The 23,410-nt window shown below is 38.6% G+C and overlaps 1 protein-coding gene across 3 annotated transcripts in view; it reads left to right on the top strand.

The window, feature by feature from the left end:
- Window positions 1-23,410, top strand: part of PRKG1 (protein kinase cGMP-dependent 1) — a 1,124,099-nt gene that overhangs the window by 1,045,431 nt on the left and 55,258 nt on the right. For all 3 annotated transcript variants that reach the window (XM_019484295.2, XM_019484294.2, XM_059729934.1), the window contains exon 10: window positions 18,011-18,107. In XM_019484295.2, the coding sequence (XP_019339840.1) occupies window positions 18,011-18,107 (97 nt within the window). The remainder of the gene's footprint in view (window positions 1-18,010; window positions 18,108-23,410) is intronic.

The following is a 23,410-nucleotide window of genomic DNA, read 5'->3' as shown; positions in this document are numbered from 1 at the left end:
ACCATTGGACCTTGTCATCACTTGGGGTGCTCTGGTGAACAGGATCCCCAGATCCTGATGCACACCCCTTATATACTTATAGGGTGCCACCAAGTCACCCCTGAGCCTGAGCTTCTCCAGACTGAAGAATCCCATAGCTTGCAGCCTCTCTTCATAAGGCCTGTGTTCTTGCCCTCTGATCGTGTGCATGGCTCTTCTCTGGACTCTGAAGCTTTTCCACATCCTTTTGAAATTATGAAGCCCAGAATTGGATGCAGTACTCCAGCTGCAGCCTCACGAAGGCTGAGTACAACTAGAGGATGACATCCTGGGTCTTGCTTAAGATGCATTGGTAGATGCAAGCCAGAGTTGTTTTCTCTTTGCCAGCTGCAGTATTGCAATGATGGCTCATGTTCATCTTGTGGTCAGTCATGACCCCCACGTCTCTTTTGATCATGGAGCTAGCAAGTGTAGCATTGCCGAGCCTATAAGTATGATGTGGGGTTTTTTTTCCCCCGAGGTGGAGCACCTTGCATTTCTCCATATTGAATGCTATAAGGTTTTCATCTGCCCACCTTGCAAGCCTATTGAGGTCAGCCTGGATCACCAGCCTGTCCTCAAGTGTGGACACTCTTCCCCACTGTTGATTGGTGTTAGTGCTAGCTTGAGTTTAGAGTAGTCACACTTTAGGCCAGCAGAAGCCGGGAGAATTGAAAGGTAAGTATCCCCTTTCCTTCCCATTCCAGGCTTCTCTTATGCCCCCAGGGCTCCCCCAGATCTCTCATCCCCTGTTGCTGCCCACTCTGTCAGTCGTGATGCCCTCCCTGCCTCCTGCCTCCGTTTGCTCCCCAGGGTATTACTTACCTGTGGATGCACATGCTGTCTGGGCCAGGAGAGCAGTCAAGGAAGGTTTAACCTGCCAGCCCAGCTATCACTGTTGCTGGGCTCCTGCCCAGAGAGTGGCAGTGGTGGGGGAGGCAGTTTAACCCTTCCCTGCCTGCTCCCCCAGGATAGACAGCATGTGCAACCCCAGGTAAACAGGGGGCAGGGTGTAGGCTTAGTTTTAAGCCTACTTTAGGCAGCTTAAAGTTATGCCTCTCCAGGGCAGGTTTATCTTTGATCCATGTTACCCAGCTTGTGTTCCACTAATGTGTGGCCAGTCCCCACAGATAAGCTGGCCAAGTTGCAGTCCTCCAGCATCCCAGGATGAAGTGGGATGCTCCTTATCCACCTGTTCTATGTGGACAAACTTTCCACCCCCTGATCTCTACTGTCCAAGGGGTGTTTCTGGCACCAAGCCAACATCCCTTCTGCCCCTGGGAGTGTGGCCTTAGAGGGGTAACCCTATGCAAACAGCCTGTAGAGGACATGAAAGCTAACCAGGTCACAGGGCACAGATGGGTCTAGGGAAGGAGGGGAGGAGCAAGGTAGGGGGCTGGATCGGGTTCCCATGAGTTGGGGCTTCTTTCCTAGGGCAGGGGCAGTAGCTCCCCCAAAAAGCACCTTCCCTCACTTCTCCCACCTCCCAGCCACTCTAGCAAGCATGACCAATGCCCCCCACCCCCAGCCCAATCCCAAATCCCAATTTATTAAAACATGAGACCTGCTTTAATTTACTTCTTTATTTCTTTTTAAATTCTTTTTTTCTTTCTTCTTTATATCTTATCCTTCAGTGGCCGAGTCCTTCATTTCACCATACTTCCCCCACCCCCATTCCTTTCCATCTCCCATTTCATTACCCACCCACATCCCATTAACTCTGCATCTCCCAGCTTCATGTTCCTGACTCCCAAACAATTTCTCACTGCCCCCCCCCCCAAATCTGGGATAAAAGCCTGTCATGGCTCACCAGCCCTTCAGTAGCAACTCACAGCTGTAGCTCTTAGTCAGGACCCTGCTGTCCAACCCTGTAGTGGCAAGTCACGGCTGGTGAGGTGGGGGACAGTCCAAGGTTTTTAGCCTTAAACTCCAAAGTCAAGCTAACACTAACACCAATCAACATTTGAGCAGCTCAAAGGTGCAACATGTAATAAGACTCTTCAGTGGTATGCTAGGGTTTAGTAAAACAGTGCCAACTAGTCATTTAGTGGGAAAAATATTGCTTTCCTAATTTTCTTATTTCACAGGATATTGAAGAAGCTCCCCAGATAGCAGAGTACTCTGCCCCTTTGGATTTTTAAATATTTCCAAATTTTAAAGAAGAGAATATCAATCACTCCAAACATCTAGGGACAGAAATTATACATAAATTAATATAAGTGCTCAGAAACTGGTTAAAACTTGTAACACAACAGAAGTTCAGTGCACAGAAACCACTTTCAAAATGGCTGTATTATCAGATTTAACTGATTTAGGTTACATTGGTTTATAGAACTTCTGTCCCAAATCTCCTCCAGATTCAGGTTGACTCACAGTCTTCCAACATCCCAGGATGCTTTGCACCTCCCTCACAACCCCTCTCCCCTGCCTTTACAGGCCTCGGCCCAAGCTGTCTGCTCCAGTGGAGCAAGGAGACATGCTTAGCATCCTCCAGCTTCTAGCCTGAGCCACTGTAGGTATGTGACTGTATTTCTGGAATTAAAAGTGAATGTCTGTTCACTTGCTTATTGTTTCAATCTACACAGTTTAGACTAACCTGCAAAGATTGAATCAATTCAGCCTCAGGCTTTTTGACTGTCTGTGCTTAGCCCTAGTGAAGTTTCAGCCATTGTAGTCTTCCTAAATGATGCTGGAATAGTCAGTAAATATTTGATGTTAAGAGGTCATGAAAAGGAGGTGAAGAGTATCTGCTCTTCTCCTTTTACCTATTTTTTTTAAAAACAGAGAAAGCAATCAGGCATTTCATCACAGCATTGCTGTTGCCATGGTGAACGTTTACTAATGCAAGCAATGCAGTCTTTTTATGTGCTGTATAGAGACAAGAGGGTCATCAAGTGTTTACATGCTTAGATGAGCAGATTTTAAGTTCAAAGGTTCTAATTAGCAGTTTGCAATAAATTTTAAGATCATGAGATCATGTAAAGTAGTACAAAAGGAACAGTATTAACTATGATTTGACCAGTTGGAAACTGTAATTATGCTGCCTTTTATTTTGAGATAATATGCCACTTACTGAGAAGGTGTTTTTTAATTATGTAACCCTAGGACATCTCTTCCTTGCTGACTGCTACAAAATGCATTTGAATATGTTTTCTTGAATGTAGTGTTCAGCAGTTTGGTTAAGTTTGTTTATTAATCCTAGCTAGGCTTCGAAGAGCCAATAAAGAGCATGCTATTGAGTTATAAACAAAGTAAACAATTTGTGACTGACATTAAATATCATAATTAGCTTATCACTCTATGTATATTCTTCCACTGAATATAATAAATGGGGGAAAAATAATTATACATGGCATGCTATATTCATGGATTAAACTCAAAGAGGAAACCTAATTTCATTTCAGCTAGCAAGGAACTGCTACAAAAAGCATGAAATAAAAGATATAAGTAATTTGGAATAAAATGTTCTGGGAGAAAATCTTCCATCAAGGATACATACCAAAAAGACATTCTTTATGGAGCAGAGTCCATAACATCCATTTATGCAACATGTTGTGTGACAGGAAGGGATTCAGAGCTATATAGATGCTTCTTTAGTGGGACCAGTTTTGCAAGAAAAGTAGGGAGAGAAAGAGAGACTGAATTATATTCATTTCTTCCCAAACCCTATAGAGATTCATATGCATACTGGTCAGTTGAAGTTCTAGTGGTTTAGGTGGCATGATGTGAAAATAGATATTCTACATAGTAGCATCAACACAGAGATCTCAGTTTAGGTTGTGCACCTCTTTGACTCTTCCTCCCCATCTGGTAGTGTATGATGTTTAATCATGAACCAGTCTGAAAAGAAAGCGAGATTTGTTTCATGAAGTTCTTTGCATGGATAAGGGTGTTCAAATGTTTGTAGCAATGTTCAGTTTTTCATTCACATTGGTTTGTGTGTGGGTTTCTGGTATGAATTCCCTTTCCCTGGAAGTGTCTTTTACATGTAGATGCTTTTTCATGCACGCCTAAGATAAATAATATTGTTCTTCAAATAAATCTTTATCCATCTGAAGGGATAAAGATTTCCTTTAATCCTATTTGCTAAAGATTATTTTCTGTAGAAATTGGAGCCATATCCTTCAAATATTTTTTCACATGCACACATTAAGTACAGAGAAGAAAAACCTCAGGAGCAATGGAGAGCTTAATGCATTACCACCATAATTGTCTGCAGTATTATTTTTTTGAGATTTTCAGGAGTAGCCATGATCAAATTAAACAAGTTTTACTCACTGAGCATCACCACACTAACGCTGATCCCATTGTCAGAACCCTGGCTAATTCTGTTTTGCTTCCTTGCTCTGTCCATCTGCAGGCTTCCTCTCTTCCCAAAGGATGCTGCCACAGAGCTGCAGCAATGAGTGGTAAAGAGAAAAGAACCTAACTTGTGGGTGTAAGGCAGTATTTAATATTAATAGTGGTTTATCAACTCCAGTCAGTATAGTAGGAATAGATTTAGCAACTGTACACAGCATTTGGCAACAAGTACTAGTAGACCTGTCCAGGAATAGATCCACAGGGAACGCTGTGGCATAGACCCCCTCTCCCCCCACTGTTGGTACTGGATTTATGACCCAGATACCTTGTTCCAGGGGGACCCAACCCCTCAGACTGACTATGATTTCTCCATTTGATAATAGGCAAATTTTATTGATATACAGTGATAGCAAATAAAAATAACACAAGCAAAGCAAACAAAATAACTTCCCTGATTCTATAACTACCACTCCTAGGTCTGTCACGGAGGGAAAGTATGTGTGGCCAGTACTCAAGCTTCACCCTGTGGTTCTTTCTTGAATGTCAGATGTCAGCAGCCTGGAGGTCAAGGGTTGATCCCCCCACCCCCACACCCACAACAGTGTGGTGGGTGAGATGGGCTAGTGGAGTGCTCTCTGTCCATGGTGGTCTCGGGTTCCCTTCTTTGGGACCCTTTCCTGCTCTGAAATCCCTCCTTTTGTATCCTTTTCCTCGTCTGATGACTCTTCATTCCTGGACATCATTGACTGTTTTCCCTGCGGTCATCATATTGTCCACGTTCTGTCGTGTCAGCATATTCCTTTGTTCCAACAAACCCATTACATGCATGCATCTTAATTTGGTTATTTCCTGGTGTCTTAATTTCATCCATCCACTGAAACCAGAAATTGCAAGGACTACACAGGTGATCACTGTGACCAGGCCAATGTGGTAGAATCCCTTATCTCATGTTATGGAACAGTGTGGTACATGTTTTCAGTTTTCTAGCTAGTGTATGCCTGCTTGTTCGTTGACCTCAGACATGGGGTCTGCTGGTTCCAGACATAGTAGGCCTTGAAGGAAACTGTGTCACAAGCAGGCTTTTAGAAACCAATTAATACTTGCTATTCCCCTAGACCATTATTCTAATGCAATATCTACTTTATCTATGAGCCAATTCCTAAAAGCAAACCTTCCATTTTCTAGCCATCACCACTCCCTTCCCTTTGATTCCTGCTACACTTAGCAGCATCACTGAGGAAGCCTGATGTGCCCAGTGCACTGTTGGCCTAGGCTGTAGGGAGAACAAACTGGTAAAAGGGAACCTGGGAGGTAGAGAGATAGGTGGGAACAGGGTAAGCAAAGAATGAGGTAAATCTTAAGCTAGGCTCCTGAGAGGATAAGTGAGACTGCTCTTGGAGAAAATCCCAGACTCTGTTCCCCCCTCACCTCCATCTACTGTTTTTTAAGCCAAAAGGATTGCTTGGTTATACTGCTGTTGGTATGTAAGGTAGCATACGAGTGCTCAGGGGTGATGCGTAGCGGGTGCACGCAGGTGCACATGCAGCCTCTGAGCATGGCGATGCACCCCCTACAAAAAGGCACCACCAACACTGTTGGCCATGCCTGCAGGTGGTCACTGCTCACCACCCCACCGCTGACACCGCTGGTGACATGTGTGAGCAGCCTGCAATCCCTGCTGGCTGCTGCTGTTGGCTGTGACTGGTCACCGACCCTTGGTGGGTGCTTGGCCCCCCTTCCACTGACAGGTCCAGCGGTGTCTGCGGGAGATCCCCCGCTTACTGCCACCACGCTCTCGCTGCTGCCATGCCCCCCCAGCCACCAGGGGCATGCATCATTCATGAGAGTGATGTTGTAGCTGTGATGGTCCAGAAGTTATGCAAGAGGTCAGGATTTCTTAGGGTGATATCTTTTATTGGACCAATGATATAGCTGGGATAAAGTTAGACAAGCCTTCAAATGTAAGACATTTTTCACGGTCCCTGATTGCAGGAAGCTAGACACAGCAGGGTATATAAGTAGAGATGAGATGGGAAAGGACATTAAGGCCTTGATCTTGTTGATCACTGCAATACTAAAGTTCAGAAAACCAAAATGATAGTGCTGTGATCTTGATTTATTCTCATCATCTGTACAATAAGCTTTCTCCCTGAGATGTGCCTATTTTTTAGTTCTGCAATGTCAGTCTAATTCTGCATTCTTGTTGAAACGAAGCTCATTAATTCTCTCTCTCTCTCTGTAGAGAGTAGAGGCTAGGTGTAGCCAGAGCATCAATGCTTAAATGTAATATAAAGATCCAGTGTGCAAAATATCTATTGTTTTGCAGCCAGGAGTAATGGCTCACTTGAGAATGTTTAAAACCATCACTGAGAAGAAAGTGATAGCAGTGACAGCAATAAGGGCAAGTCACTGGCATAGAAATGATTCTGAGGATTCTAATAAAACAGTCTCTCTCCCAGCCAGCTGCTAGTGATGTCTTTTGAGCATAGTGTTCTTCAGTCCAGCAGTCTGCAGGGTCTAGTCTGTTCCTCTCAATTTACTTCCTAGATGGTGGTTGGAATATTTTTGTCAGGAAAATCCAAATTTATCAAAAATAAAATATTTCCTGGAAGCATGTTCATTTGAAAACCAAAGCTTTCTATTTTCCATTTTCTATTTTGAAATGACATTTCAGTGTTTTTTATTTTATGTTACATCATATAAAATTAACATAAATCAGAATTCAGTTTTAACAGAAATTAATTTTTCAACCTGATTTTTGTCCTTATTTTTTAACTGTTGTTTCATAGGAGATTTGAAATTTTTTTTTCAGTGTTTCCAGACTTTCCTACCAACCAACCAACCAACCAACCAAACAAACAAACAAACAAAAACAGTTTTTACTTCATTCTATAACTGAAATCAATGGAAAGATCCCCTTTGGCCTTTATGATCTATCTATTGCCAGGTTAGATATTCTTTAGAGATTCTTTAACAGTATCCAGTGATGGAAATAACTCTAGTAAAAGGCCTACTGGACTTCCTCAACCCTTTCTGTAAAACGAAAACAAAGCAAGTACCCCAAAACTGTCAATAATGTTTTGTCTGTTTGTATGGTACATGCACATGGAATTGTTTCAGTACCATTCTAAACAGTAGATACTTTACAAAGATGTAAATAATATTTTGGACAAGACTGAAACTTAATACATGCTCCAGGAAACTTGTCTTTTTGTGCTAGCCTTACCACTGTAAAGTGTCCACAATCCTACCTTATGGGCTCTAGTCCCTGGAAATTATCCTTAGTGCAACAGGTTAAAGCTAATCATAAACATTTGTCAGAATGTATTTTTTGTCAGAAAAAAAATGTTTAATATCATCTTCAGATAACAGGATTGCTGTATTAGCCTTGAATCATTTACCTAGACTATTCTTAGGATATTGAAAATAACTGCTTGTCTAAGTCTTGTACTGAAGACTTATTTTACAGTCTTGTCCTAAGTGTCAGATTGTTTCATTTCAACATGTACAAGACCCACTTGGTTCTAGAAAATATATTATGATATTTAAATCAGTTCTAAGTGGCAGCTGTCATTATTTTTAAAATTGTATAATAATAAAATAAAATCAAATAGAACATTTTCAAATATGTATTATGTCATGTCAGTTGTAGTAGTACCACACCATGGCAGTAGTAGTAATGAAGTGTGACATATCAGAGTGTAAGCTACTTCTGCACTACTAACATCATGAAATTATGTAAAACTAATACAAATAATATAAAATAAAAATAAATGAAATAAACTATATTTAAAAATAAAAAATATATTTTTGAAATGAGGTTTCAAAAAGGTACAGATATGCAATTTTCTAAATGAATCTTTTACAAAATTATCATTTTGTGGGGGAAGTGTTAATGTTTGCTCCAAATTGGAATGAAAACAAATTTTGCGACGTCAACATCTCCCACAGAACAGCAATTCCAAGTTTGGACCAGCTAAATGTTTATAATGAAACTGAAATCATTATAACAAGTTGTGGCTCTAGAAATTACATATATATTATTTAATGATACTACTTACTGAGTAAATATTTTCTAGTGAAAAAACAATATATTTCTCTGTTAGTTTTTAACTCTATGTTTTTGATTTCAGATCTCCTTCCCCTTCCAGAGGAAGTTAGCGATGCCATAGCTTTAATGTCTGTTTTAGCTGCAACTCAAATGTTCACTTTCTGTTAGAAAATCTAAACCAGGAGGTATGAAATGTCTCCTGTTTTGGAATTCATAAAAGGCAAGTACATCGCAACTAGGTAAAATCAAAAGTCATAGCCTCAGCGATATTAACTTGAAAAGATGGCCTTTCTTTTTACTGTAATTGTTCAGGTGTGATTTTTCAATTGCATAGTTGCCACAAACAAGCATCTCATTTTGCATTGCATTTAAAAAGCCAAATATAATCTCTCTGATTTGGATTTTCAGTAGAAAGTAAAATGGGTAAAATGAAGTGGTAGCAGCTAAACCAGGAATTAAAGCCACTGCACTGCTGACCTCAGAAGGATCCTGGTCTGGAAAAAAAGGAGACCTGAACTAAGGAAAGGTTATAGTCCTCTTCTTTATATTATTTTTTCTCAAACTATATGTATGCTTTCTTTATTTCTTTTTTTAGTATTATTATATAGGAAAAGCAAGATTAGGGTATAAGAGTAATATGATAATCTCTGCTTTTTTTTTTCTTTCCTCTCCTTGTTACTATATGGGGAGTTCAGTAGATCTTCATCTGTTGCTTTTTTATGAAGTAAAAAAACTACTTTTTATTTCAGCTGCTGCTGCTACCTGTCACCTGCAGATATGAGTTAACACTAGAACAGCAAATACAGTACAGAAAATATTTCAGGATATACTTCTGTTCCATGTGCATGTAGAAAGAGCAGAGAACTCTCTTCAGAATCATGGAAAGAACAAGCAAGTTCCTTCTGGTTAGCAGCACTGAGAGCTGTAGCAGCAAAAAGTAAAATCCTGTAGAAAGTCAAAATCTCATTGTACCACTATTTTTATACAACAGTTTGGAATCTCATCAAAATACTTCTGTCTTTCACTAAAACAGAGGAATCCCAATATGATTTTGTGAAACTGTATTAGTAGGTAATAAAATAGTATTTGGATGGAACATAAATATGAATACAGCCTTTTCTGTAATACTATGTATTTGTCCATAAAATAGCTGAAGAACAGGACTGTTTTTTAAAAGTGTCTTTTTGGGGACAGAAGGGTTGTAACTCAAAGTGAAGGGGCATTTTTGAGTTAAGAGATGTTGGAGATGATATCTGGCATCTCTAACCTAATAAATGGCAGATGCCAGGGAGGGTATTGAATAGGGGATAGATAATTCTAGAGATATCCAGTTCGATGTTCTCCCTGTATAGCATCCACTTCTGCCACAGTTGGAAAAAGGATACTGGGCTAGATGGACCATTGGTCTGACCCAGTATGGCATTTATGTTCTTATGAGGGAGCTTCTAAAACGATGGTGGGAGAGACAAAACACAGCATTTTCACATAAGGGTTCTATGGAGGAAAGTCAGACTGTTGCTGTTTTCTGTCTTTCTCTGGCAAAACCAGTCCAGCTACACTGAACCTGATGATAATTAAGTGCTGAGTGTCTTTAAATACTATTAGATCTAGAGAGAGTTCAGGGTGCTCATCACTTTGCAGGACTGAGCCCTTAAAAAGTAATATAGTTATTATCCTTTACGTGGTTCTGGTTCTACAGAGGTCCAGTAAATAACATCTCCTCAGTCCAAACCCAAGTGGAGCTCATCGTTGAAGCTAACTGTGAGCCACTGAGCAAATTCTAGAAGATAAACTGTGTCAACACTTAGGGTGGAAGTTTTGAGAGAACAACCAGCATCTGCAGCTGTTCAGTCTTACAAAGAAACACGCAGATTTGGCATACATGCCTCTGACGATCTGCTTACAGGCATTTCCAGGCTCTGCATCATGCTGATTGTAGTATGTTCTGTCAATCTACTGTACTTCTGACTATTGCCAGAATGTGGCTAAGAGCAAGGTGATTTATCTTCTGTCTCCCACACAAACAGGGCATAGCTGCAGGTAAGGATCTCACGCAGAACTGACATGAGAAGTTTACTTTTTTTGCTTTTGCCCATATGTTCATTCATAAATTTCATATTGCCTGAAGGCAAGTCACACAGTGAGAATAAAAGTATGTGAATTTGACCTTTAAAATAAAACCTATGTCTGCATTAAAAAAAGAAGAACAAAAGAAAAGAAAAAGGTTTGGATTCTGTGACAGTAAGAATGGGAAAAATAATTCTACCTATCACTCGTTGCTCTTGCTTATTTATATTGTTTACAAAGATGAGTACTAACTGTGCTTGAATTAATGTATATGTGTATATTCTGTTCTAAATACTTGGAACTGAACTTCCATTTTCCAGCTGATACAAACAAATCTAGTTTAGAAAATAACTTATGTCCCCAGTTCCAAGTGTATTGTTGTGGCCATTTTAAGTCATGAGAAGACACCAGCTTCTGTAATTTATCATGTATAAATATATTATGTGCCAAAGCCATATAGAAAAAAATAATAAAGTGAAAAAATTATCTAGGTGGTGTTAAGAATTGTTTCCCTAGAGTTTCTTTTAAAATTTTACAAGTTACAGCTTCATCACCTAAAAGCATTGTTATCTAATTTAAACCAGTTTATTACCTTTAACTTATTACTTTCCCTAAAACAGCAGGCTCAGTATTATCACTGCTGGCAAATATTCATTACATAATTCAAGATAGAACTGCATTCAAAAAATGTTGTGGTATGGGAGTTGACTGGATGTTGTTTAATATAATCAAGGACAGACACTCTAGATATATTTGTCATAATAAAAAATGTACTGACCCACCACATAAATTACTCCCCACTTAACTTTAAGTGTATGACTTGTCCCATCAAAGGGAATGGGGAGAAAATCAAATGTTTAAAGGAGCTTGCAGCTTAAGTATCTTCCTAGCTTTAAGAATGATCTTAGGCTTCAGTAACCATCCTCATTGAAGTCAGTAGGAGTTTAATCGTTGGCTTCAATAAGACCAGGATTTCATTTGTGGGAGAGATTAATAGGTATAACTTTTAACTCTGAAGCAAATCATTTGTTTTGTATCAGTCCCCTCCTGGCCCTAACAAATTCCTCTAGGTCTAATTTTGTTCAACTTATATAAAAGTAATTCTAGTAGCAACATATTAATATGGTTTTCTGCAAGAATGCCACACTACAGAATCTTTTGTTTAAAATACATAAAAATCACCAGTAAGTGGTAAAGCACACCAGAATTTAAATCAATTTCATTTCTACTGAATTTGAGGTATATATTGTCACCAGGTAAAGAATAAAGATATTTTGGTTTTACTTTATCATAAATTGGCTAAAGAATTCAATATTCATTAAAGCAGAGTACTCACATAGAGGGTCAATATTATTGTTAAGCATTAGTAAGAAAGGGATGGATTAAAACTACATCTTTGTTTATTAAGATGAGTGGAACATAATTTCCCATTAAAATGCAAGTTGGCGGCTAGAGCCAGAACAAATACAGGTAAGCACTTTGCTACATTCTATACAAGTCCCACCAACGTGTCTCAATCATGACCCAGTTTATTGCAGTTCTGGCCCCTTTCTGAGCAAGCAGTGTTAATTGTTTAGAAATATACTTTGCTTTTTCAGTAGTGTTATCAGCCAACTACATAGGTTGAGATCTCTAACCTCATTATGTGTGACTTACTATAGACCTGACTCGAACAGTTGTCCAGGTATTATGAACTATTTTATTTTAGAATTCTGCAAACAATCCAACATCTGTTTTGCAAAATAGTATTGTCACCAACTAAAATTTAGAGCAATTCAGGTGGCCAATAAAATTAAATGTAAAATCTAGCAAAAAGCTATTAAAGAATTAACATATTATTGAAAAAGGCTCTGAAATTATTTTTTAAAATAGTTATAATTGTATTATTTTTAGTGGGCATGTCTACACATGCCTCTACAGTGCCATTGTTATTGCACTGTCATTTAGTACTTCCTTTTGGCGCGGTAACAACCCGTACTGTATCATGCTGGTGGTGCATAATTATTTTTAGCCGCTACATCACCGTAGCAATGAGCTGTAATGAAGGAGTGCGTTGCTATAGTGACGTAGCTGTGGCATCATAGTTTATACCCACTGATGCTACATTGCTGTAGTGTGTTGCTATGGTGACATAGCGTCACATGTAGATGCGCCTAGTGAGTTTATTATTTGCTCTCAATTGATTACAATTTACATCTAGTTGGCAGTGTCCAAGATGGAATGAAGCCAAGTTTTGTATTGGAAATGACTGCTTAGTAACAGATGTCTAATGTTTCCCAACACGTTTAGTTCATTTACTAAGAATCATGAGCTAGCTTAGTAAAACTAAGGCAGAGTAATTACAAATCTCTGCACATGTCATTTTTTCATTTGTTCTTTTTGGTGTCTAAGTGATTAAGATTGTTGTGCCTTTTAGGTGAATAATGTTTAAAACAGGTCTGAAATGCATTCAAATAATTTTTCTGTGCACTAATATATTATTTAAATAGTTGGGAAATGGACGTTCTGGCATACCAAAAAGCCAAATGTTTTCCTCACCACCACCTCCCTGCATAACTTGCATTGCCCAAATACTTATAGCTTGATTCACTAGCTGTTCTTTGAAAATAAAGGGAATTCTATTCAGTTGTGGTTCTGCATGAGAACAACCTATAGGGTAAAACCTATTGCAAACCTTCATTTTAATATATAACTTATATAAACACTAAATGGCCACACCTACACAAGTTGCTAACTGCACAATAACCTAATAATACTGCACAACTGTCACAGCAGTAAGAGTGCTAATATGCCACTGTGCAGTATTATTAGGGTACTGTGCAGTAGCATCACTAAAAAGGCATGCACTGTGCTACTGCATGGTAACGCCAGATACTGATTATACAAGTACAAAATTTACTGCACAGTAACTACGGTGTATTAATGAATGTGTAGACTTGCCCAAAATGGTGCAACATCAGGACATTAACATTGACGCTCTTTGAATTTTGGAGGGGGGAGATGGAGTTTAGATCTGAGTCCTAAATCTGCCACACCAAGAACTAGGAAAAGCCTCTTTTCTGGTACTCATTGGAGTAAAACAGAAATAGCAAAAGACAAAAGATTTCAATACAGTAAGTTGGTTAAATTGTTAAAATCTTAGGAGAACAAGTGTAAAGTTTTGTCACAAACAAACCTGAACTACTAATGTGTGAGCTTAATTTGAATACTTTTCCTTCTGCAGTCTATATGCAAACAGATTAAACATGTTCATTATATCAACTAGATGTATACATTTGATAAAGACATATCTTCTATTAGCTAAAACATAAATGTAGTACTTTGATTAAGGAATCGTGAGGGAGTTGTGCATTCAGCTTGGATTGAAATTCATAAATGATGCCCTCCCTTTATCTTCTTGTTAAAATGCCAGCCTTCATTCTTGAAAAATCTCTTTTAAAGTAAAAATATATTCGAGTTGAAAAGTTATTTGAGCTCATTTCTTTCCAACCAAGTGAATTCTTTAATGAAATTGCTTATTCTCTAATAGAAAAAAAATCCCATTTACTTCAACCAGGCCCAGGATTCTACCCCAAGCCCGATGTGTACTGTTGATACATGAAGAATAAGGTGTTATTTGAAAAGACAGTTAATTTTCTTTTGCATTTTCATTTCTCATTGTCTTCCCCCTCTGCTCTGTAGGAGGTTCCTGGGACGGGAAATAAAAATTTTGAAATACCATCAGAATGGCAGTCTTTTAAATGTTTCTCATCCAACTTGAAGCAAAAAGTTACAAAATTTCAGTGCAGCCCATCTGTTTCAGATGCAGAGGATTGCTATCCAGATTAAGAATTTCAGCCATGTCTGCACTGGGGGAGCAGTCTGTCCCATGAGAGATGCTCTGCACCCACCCAGTCCTGCTTGTACATTCCAAACCTGGAAATACCCTGGCAAATTCACTCCAGGGCTATTTCCCCATAGTCACCCCCTAGACGCATTCGCCAGTGTGAGAACAGCCATTGAAGGTGACTCCACAGCATCTTCACTAGACGTTTCTGAGTTAGAAAGTGTACATAGGTATACAAACTCAACAATATCCTTGGTGTGACATTTTTCCTCTATGCTGCAAACTTCCCTTCAGTGGGCACATCCCAATGAGCGCACACGTGTGGTTTGCAGTGCCTCAAACCCGTTGCCAAAAAACCCCGCTGCTAAAAACAAGCAGCATGGCACATACAGCAGCAACGTGTGCCACCAAAAATGTAATCTGGCCAGCCAGAGGCATTCTCTGACTACTGGCCAGGCTCCAAGTGGCCAGCTTGGTGGTGCTGCTGCTGCCCCGGGAAGACCTCAGGACCTCACGTAAGGCTGCTGGAGCCAGCACCTGTGCTGGCCCCAACCTCCCCTACCCCACCCAGGCCATTTTGCTATGTACGGGAATACGTGTGCAGGGGCATGCCCTGGGACAAAAAGAAGTGGCACAAATATGTGCCACTGTTATTTGTCCCATGAGAAACGCATGTCCCTGCATGTGTGAACTCATTAGAATGCACCCAGTGATTTCAAGTAATGATCAGATAGGTATACATATCTTTGGATACTGAACCACACTTCAAAACTTTTCTGAGATTTCTTCATTATACAAGTACACATTCATTAGTCTGTTAAACTAGTAAAGTCAACAGCCCAGGTCTAAAGGATCATAACTAGCTCAAAACACCTAGGGGCTCCATGAACAAGGCTCACTATTTAGAATATAACTTCCTCCCTCACAACACCTCAGTGTTTTTTGTCAGAGGAAAAGATGTTAAAATCTGCACGGTGAAACCAATAAGAAATATGTCCAACAGTGGTCTATGGTATGCCTATTTGTTGCAAGGCACCTTGAGTTATTTCAGCTTAAACCATATACTAGGCTGTTTTGGGGCATGGCTAGTAAATGTTCTGCTCTTGTTTTGTCCTGTCCCTTTTGATTCTCCATTGACCTAGATGTCATCTACAACAGCTGTTCATTCTTTGACATACCCCAGACCAGTTCATGCCCCTGAATACGTACAATATTCAATTTTTGTATTTATTTATATTCTTAAATTCATTTAATTCCTCTTTTAATCCTTTACAGCTAAATGCACTTTGGAGCGTAACTTTGGAATCATTACAGGCTAACTCTCACATGAAAGAATAAGACTCTGCTCTTTTTTTATTAAATTGAGAAATCATATCTAACCTTGTAGAAAGAAAGAACTGTTTGAATGCAAAGTGTTTTTTCTGCTGCTTGCATTAAGTAGTGTGAATGAAGCACTTTCTGAGCAGGAGAGCACATTCCAAGATCTTGCTGTTTCTTGATTTAGAAAGTAGTACATAAATTAATGACAATGCATAAAGAAGAAATTGAATTGAAGTTATATCCTGAGTTTTACAGATCACTGGGGATGTGGAGTGATTCCTGAGCTATGGGATGAACAGCAGTTTTCTAGGTCTCATATTTTAGTTTAAATGTTATAATAGATATAATGTCAGGTTTCTAAAGGTTGGGTTTTGTGACCTCTTAAAGGTAACATGCAGCTAAAAGCCCAATGCATATCTTTGACAGGCAGGGGCCAGATACTCTGCTCTGATATTCTTTTATGGGCCCAAATTCTCTCATTACAGCTGGTAGATCTGGTAACTAACTTCAAAAAAGTTACTTCATGTTGGCTTTAGTTATTTTAAGACATTATATGTATATGTGTGTGTGTGTGTGTGTGTGTGTGTGCATATATATGTATATATGATATATATAATAATAATATAATATATATATATACACACGTATACATATATATGTACATATATATGTACACATATATACGTATATATATAAATCAGGACAGAATTTGGCCTCAGTATTTTGTTTTTTGTAATTTAGAAGGGGATTTGTAAGTAGGTCTTTCATTTAATAGCACCTAGCTTTTCTGTTTCCATTTTAATATACACATCATGGTTAGTAAAGAACAATCAATAAGCAAACATGTCATACAAGGTTGTTCCAAGTACTAAACTGGCTCAGCACTCATTAGTCTCCAAAATCAGATGCAGCCAGACTGCTGTGGCTACAGGTACAAGGTTATTGACAGGATCTGATGACAGTATAAATAATAAAGTAAAACTCAATTAATTTGTCATCAGAACCCACAGGGTAGGATTGCCTTGTATTACATTTTCATTTGTTTTTTATGGTCACTCCAACCTTTGTCCTTTCCTTACAGCTCTTTTTCTTCTGCTTTGTTACTTTCAAACAGGTTTTCTGCTCTACCTGCTCCCTTCACAATGTCCTATCACTTTTAAAAAGAATAAAGAACCATGGTTTGAAGAGAATAGGGTGAGAGTAAATCAGCTACATATCACTATCAGATTAGATTAGGTTACAAAGTGATAGGCAGAAGAGATTAGATAGATTTGCTACATTTAAAAGATATATAGACTGATATATGTATAGTATATAGCCATTAGTAGTACTATGAATTTTATCTCAACTGTATCATAAGAAAAATCACATGCCCACATGAAGTCTACTCACTTTATTGTGTTAGGGTGAAGAAGCTGTTTAATGAAAAAAATGCATTAAATATTTTATATTCGTAACCTCTCAAAAGAGTCCCCACCTTGTGTGCTGATGTTCAGAAGCCTGGCAGTACTGTGTTAATATACATTCTGTGTTTCTGAAGATCAAAGGTTACGCATGACTCTGCACATGCACTGGAGATTTTTTTGGCAGCTGAAAGGCAAACTTCATTCAGTGGGTGGATCCTGTTCATCCATTTTCCCTCTGAACTTTTCTAAAAATACCATACACCTCAACAAGGAGATATTTTAAGGGATTCATATTCATGAGTATATTCATGGGAAGCTTATTTTGGCAGACTTGCATGTGTCAGATTTGCATGCTGGCTCAGTTTTATTATGAGCCAGTTGTACGCAGGAAAAACAGCGTCTGGACTTTGGGACAACTAGGATGGAATTTTTACTCCAAGTAAACTTATAAGTGTAAAAGAAGTGAAGATGCTCCTTTAGGAAGGATAATATGTGTCTGAAGTCATTCATTTCAGACACTGAAAACCAGTCCTCATCTTATCGGATCTGATTTCATAAAACCTGGCTGTGATTTCTCTCCAGAGACTTAATGATCTTGCCACTTTCAATAAACATTTATAGAAACTGCTGCTAGCCTGTGGATAAGGGAAACTCACATAAGCGACTTTATCTTCCAAAAATACTAAAAGGCAAAAAACACTCTGCACAAGAAGATTAATAGAAGGTGTCAAAATGTAGCATTCAGTTGATAGTTGGAATTGAGTTACAGTACAAAAATTTGCATTATCAACATACAGTAGGTATGTTTGTTTTACCTGCTTTGAAAAAAGTGCAAATAGATGTAGTATATAGTTGGGACCAACAAAGCTATGAGTGTGAACAAACATTGACTTTAAGAGACAAGATGGAAATTAAGCAGGTAAACCCAGTTCCACACTCATACCATTCGGGTACAGTATTACACAGTACTCATGTTTGCACCTCTAAGAAATTTCCATTTTTTCGCATAAAAAAATCCAGATATGAAGCCGAAGCTGCCTTCTTCGCCAACCTGAAACTGTCTGATTTCAACATCATTGACACACTTGGAGTTGGAGGTTTTGGAAGAGTTGAACTGGTAAGTAATCTTTGTTTCTTTGTCTATATAACAGTATTGTCCTTTTACCCTTTACAGTGCTGTTTTACCCATGTGTTAGTTGTTTCTCATTGCTGAGCTTGATTCCTTGGTTTATAACTATGCTACATGGTTGTTTGAAATCTGCTAAAAGCTACATCAAATTCTTAGAGTGAATAAAAACAAATGAATAAGCACCCCACGACTAGTTATTTAAGAATTCCTTCTGTTAAATTGACAAGGCAGCATAATTATTCATTACGTTTATTTCCTCCAGTGTAGACTTACATTTAAATAGTAATATCTATGAATTATGTTTACATTTTATAAATACATGCATCTGAGAGTTCATTTAGTTGTTACATGATAAAATGTAAGAAGTCTAAAATCTTACTTGTAGAAAACTGAAGCAGTTTGTGCTTGCTGAAAATTCTTTGCAGTTAAGAAATATAGATAATTTCATTCATTTGCAAGAAAACTGAATACCACAGCTATTTCCTAATATATATATATAAATGTAATAGCAGAAATTCACAGTAGAATATTCCTTGCTTGCAAAATTTGTGAGGTAGAAATCCACATAAGTGCACTTCGATCGTTACATATTTATATCTATATCTTATATCTGTATCTTAATATCTATGAAATATTAAGCAGAAAACTATACAAACCAATATCAAATAAGTAACACATTTGTAGTAGTAATAAAAGACTCATATTGGGAAATGAAAGGTTAGTTTACATCACTATGCTGACCAAGGAGTCCCTGATATATGACACTAGTACAGTATGTTAGGAACTCCTTTAAGTTATGTGCAGCACAGTAAACAGAGTTACTGCTGCCATCACAAGAATGAAAGGAAATCCCACTTCCATAAAAGTACAGGGACAAAGCACTATTTTTAAACTAACTTCTTAGCTCTGGGAGCCTGAATCCCCACCCCTGAGCACTAAAATAGGCATCAATCAGAATGTTTATTTTTACTTTAGAAGTATGTTAGAAATAACAAATGTGTTAATGGGAATCACTAAAAGCCAGTAAGATGGATGTTAAATCTGTGGATTCTCCTTCACCTCAGTTGTTGTTCCTTACTATTATAACTCACTTGTTATGTCAAGTCAGTTGGTGGCAAGCGTGTCAGTGAAACCTTTAATCCCTTTGACTTCTGTCACTTCAGCAATATTTATTTAATCTCAGCATTATACAATATCTGATGACTGGCCTATGTTTTAATAGCTTTCTTTCATTTTGTGGGAAATGTATTTAGATTAAACTTGTTTTTAAATCTTTCATGGGTGTCCTTACAGTTGTTTCTGTTGCCTTCATCCTGCAAAACATAACCAGGTGAAGATGACTTGAACTTTTGTTTTTATAGCTTGGCATGATACCTCTGCCTCCAACTAGTTTATGAAATTACAGATAGAAGTCATAGAGAATGGGCAAGACCTAAATCAGTGCCTATCATAATACCAGCAGCATACAATCTGATATAATTCTTTATCCCATTAGAACATTGGTAATTCCATTTTCTTGTCTTTAAATTTAAAAAAGGGCCTTTCAAAACTAGTCATCACTTACCTATATCTTGATGAGTGTGCTTTCTTTAAAACAATCACCAAGATCAAGCACATCACCTGATTTAATATTGTCACCGCTTTACTTCAAAAATCTCATTGAAATAGAGCTTGTCTAGACAAAAATAATGTATTTTAATTTGGACCTAAAATGATCTGATGTCATATGTGCTAATGTCATTTTCTCTTTTAGGCTATTACATTTGTTTATAGAAACTTGTTTTTGTAGAGGAAAGGTAAAATGTATTGCTCAAAAACATCATAATTCTTCTTCTTCTCTAGAATAATAGCTATCAGGTGAAATAAATTGCATTGGAGCGAGAATGGTGTTTTTAGCTATTCCATTCTCAAGGTGTGACTTTAAACCCTTCAAGAGAGCATATAAGGATGTGGTTTAAAATTGGAATGTCTGGAATTCAGAGCCAGTATTTGCTGGCTGAATATCAAGAATGTCACCATTGGACTGTAGTTTAGTGTTCAGATGTGGTTTGTATAAATATAAGGATGGTACTCCAGATATCACTGTGACTGCTGGATTGTTTTGAGAGTTCATCCATTGGGTCAATTTAAATGCAGGTACATGTCTCTTGGATGAAACAATCAGTTACTTAAATAATTGCAGTTCTATGGAGATTGGAATGGGATTTTTGTTGTTTATTTTTGTAGCAAAAAGTCAAAATATAGCAGGTGCATACAACTGTGAACAAATCTTAGCTGTCATGTGCAACAACAGGGTTTCTCCTATGCAATTTTGTTCTGTGTACAAGTTAATAGGCAGTTCCAATAAGATTATGTTGTTGTTATTCATTGCAGTTGTGCAGTTTCAGTTGGTAATCTGACCTCTGTCATATAATACTTCTATCATCATGGATGCCATTTTTGTCCTTTTACTTTTTCTTTACTCTCAACCAGACTTCCTCAGTAGTCAATATTTATCAAAGCCTTTCCCTGAAGGGAGAAATAAGAAGACTCTCTAGAGTTATCATCACTTCTATCCCACATGTTGACAGGGTAGGCAGTTAAAAAGAGTGGCATCCTTCAGTCAAGCAAAAACCAAATGAAGCTCATGCCCTTCTGTTAAAGTGTGCACTGTATGCCAACTCTTTTTTTCCTCATAGAGTCATAAAAAAATACTTCTCTTAACCGCTGGTGGAGGGGGCTTGACATTAATTCCTAGTTTCTCCTTTTTCTCTACGGGCAGTCTTTGTCTTCTATATCAGTAGGCTTATTCATTTATGAACTCAGCATTTTACTCCCTATTTGTTCTGCCTGATCTCTGTACATCAGAAAGAGGGGACAATATACTGTGATCAACCTATCATTCACTGTGTGTGAGACAGAGAACACCGTTGAACTGATAGAGTTTATGATATTGAAAATACAAAACTGAGCTAAATTTTAAACTCCAATTCAACCAGAAAGGGTTTAATTCTGAACAATTAGACTAACAGATTCCAATTGTTTTGATCCTAATAACCTATTCAGTCTAGAACAATGAAGGATAGAAATATCGAAATTTACTGTGGACCAGCATGAGCCACTTACAAAATTAATTGCCATTAATTCCATTAAGCATCTACACTGTAGTTTACTTGGCTAGAATATATTTTGCTAGTGCAGTACTGGCATGTAAATGTGTAAGTAGTAATTATTTCATGCAGTGTACACAGAAAAAGAGAGAATACATCTAAATGCTATATTGTGTGCCTTATTCTGTGTCCCAGATATATAATTTGGACAGCTCACAATCTATCTTGTGTTTTATAGCTCTTGGTCCTTCCTACAGCTATCCTTATACGTTTCTAAAGCCTGCCAAGTAGGTACAAGCCACTCCAAGATATCTCTGTCCAGCTTTGTATCCAGGTATTGGATGGCTCTCTTAGGATGAAGGAAAAGGAAGTTAAAATAAGATGACTAGATATTTTCCTTATACATGAAGGTCAAGTTGCTGAACATATAATTGATATGCAATATAAACAAGCATGCAAAATAAAATGTTTTCCCCATTTTTCCCTGAACACAATTGCCCTCTTTTCTGAATTTCATTCTTTTGGACAGACCAAGTTTTTTTTTTTCCAATGAGATTTATCACGTGTATCTACCAACTACAGATATTACCAGCCATCACTTTTTACCATGTATCTGCACTAACTACTCCTTGATTTTCAGTCTCTTCAGAGGTGCTTCTAGTTTGCTTAATAATATCAGTAGCATTAGAAGTGTTTTTGTGCTTCAATGGGCCTTCATCCAGTTGTCTCGATTGCGCATTACAATTCTGAATTAATTCAGCTTCCCAACACCTCAGTATTCTAATCCCCATATTAAAGATGACAACATTCCCATTGGCTTCAGTGATCCAGGATTACGTGGCCTAACCTTTCAGAGGTCAAAACTTGTAATCCTTTCATCACTGTTGTTTTTGTTCTCTGATTTTCTTCTACTTAAATTAAGCCCTATTTTGTAACCATCTACCTTGTAGTCTCTATATTGTAGATTTAAATCTGATTATTTTAGCTGGTTTTGGAATAAGTATATCAGTGAATCTAGGTTCAGGGCTTCTATCAAACTGAGTCAAATAAAGGGTCAGTAGGACTAGGTACAGATGTTATACTTAATGTGCTTTAAGCACACATAAAGTGTTTTACAGCTGTAACAGAACAGACATTCGTGGTACATAAAGCACTTTAAAAATGGCAATTCCTACTCTAAATTAACCCTGGATGGATGTGTACTAACAACCACTTTCTGTTAGAGCACTTTGTCAAACATCTGTGCCAGATCCCATAAATGTTTAACTTAAAGCTTGATTGCCACTATTCCAGGTCACATTGCACAGGGCTGTGCTCTAGCTTCAGGCAGACCTTGTTTGCTCTGCCCAAGCACTGGCCGGCCCTGCCCTCCCCCCTAGCTGTCACTGACCTGAATCACAGAATCAGAGTCAGTGACAGCCTCTGATCCCAGCCCCATATGCAGCCTGCTGGTGGCTGGGGGGCAGGGAGAGTTGGGAGAAGAAGTGGGGTTCCTGTTCCTACAGCTCCCCTTCCTCTATGGTGCAGGCTGCAGCCCAACTGGGGGGGAGGGGGGTGGCAGGGGAAGGAGTCCACGATCTCTTTCCTGGCAGCTGCCCCAGCCAGGCTGCAGCATGCTGCCACATGGCATGGTGGGGGGGGAGTTGCTGAGGGAAAGCCTCTGAGTTCTGTGTCCCTGCAGCAGCCCTGTCCAGTCTGTGCTGCAGTTGTCAAGAGTCGGGGGGGAGGGGAAGAGAGCACCCCACAGCAGACCTGGCCCACTCCCCCTGAGACCCCAGCCAGCAAAGTGTGGGGGAACCCTGATTGTGGGGTGCTCTGTTCACTCCCTCTTTCCCCCCAGCCACTGCTGACAGTCATTAGGTGGCAGGGGGGGCAGGCTGCGAGCCCACCCTACCGAACGGTGAGGATCTGTTTGGTTGACTCCCACTCTAACTTACTGTGCTTTGAGTAAAGAATGATAAGTTAGAGCACTTCTGCTGGGGACTTTTTGAACAGCTGTCCTTAGTCTAGCACAACTAAACTAAAAATTAGTCCTTTTGCTGAACACATTTTTTCAGTAATTTTTTTTTTTTTTTTTTGCATTTATCACTTCAGACTACCTCTTAAAGACATTGTGAAGTGCCTGGGAAGATAAGGGTCTTAATTTCTAATGCTGTGTTATAAAATTCACAAATAGTATAACTGCTCCATACCTCTTCGCTG

The sequence above is a fragment of the Alligator mississippiensis genome, chromosome 6 (assembly GCF_030867095.1).
Source record: "Alligator mississippiensis isolate rAllMis1 chromosome 6, rAllMis1, whole genome shotgun sequence".
NCBI lineage: Eukaryota > Metazoa > Chordata > Crocodylia > Alligatoridae > Alligator > Alligator mississippiensis.
The sequence above is the reverse complement of the archived record's forward strand: the minus strand, read 5'-3'. Positions and strand labels throughout refer to the sequence as shown.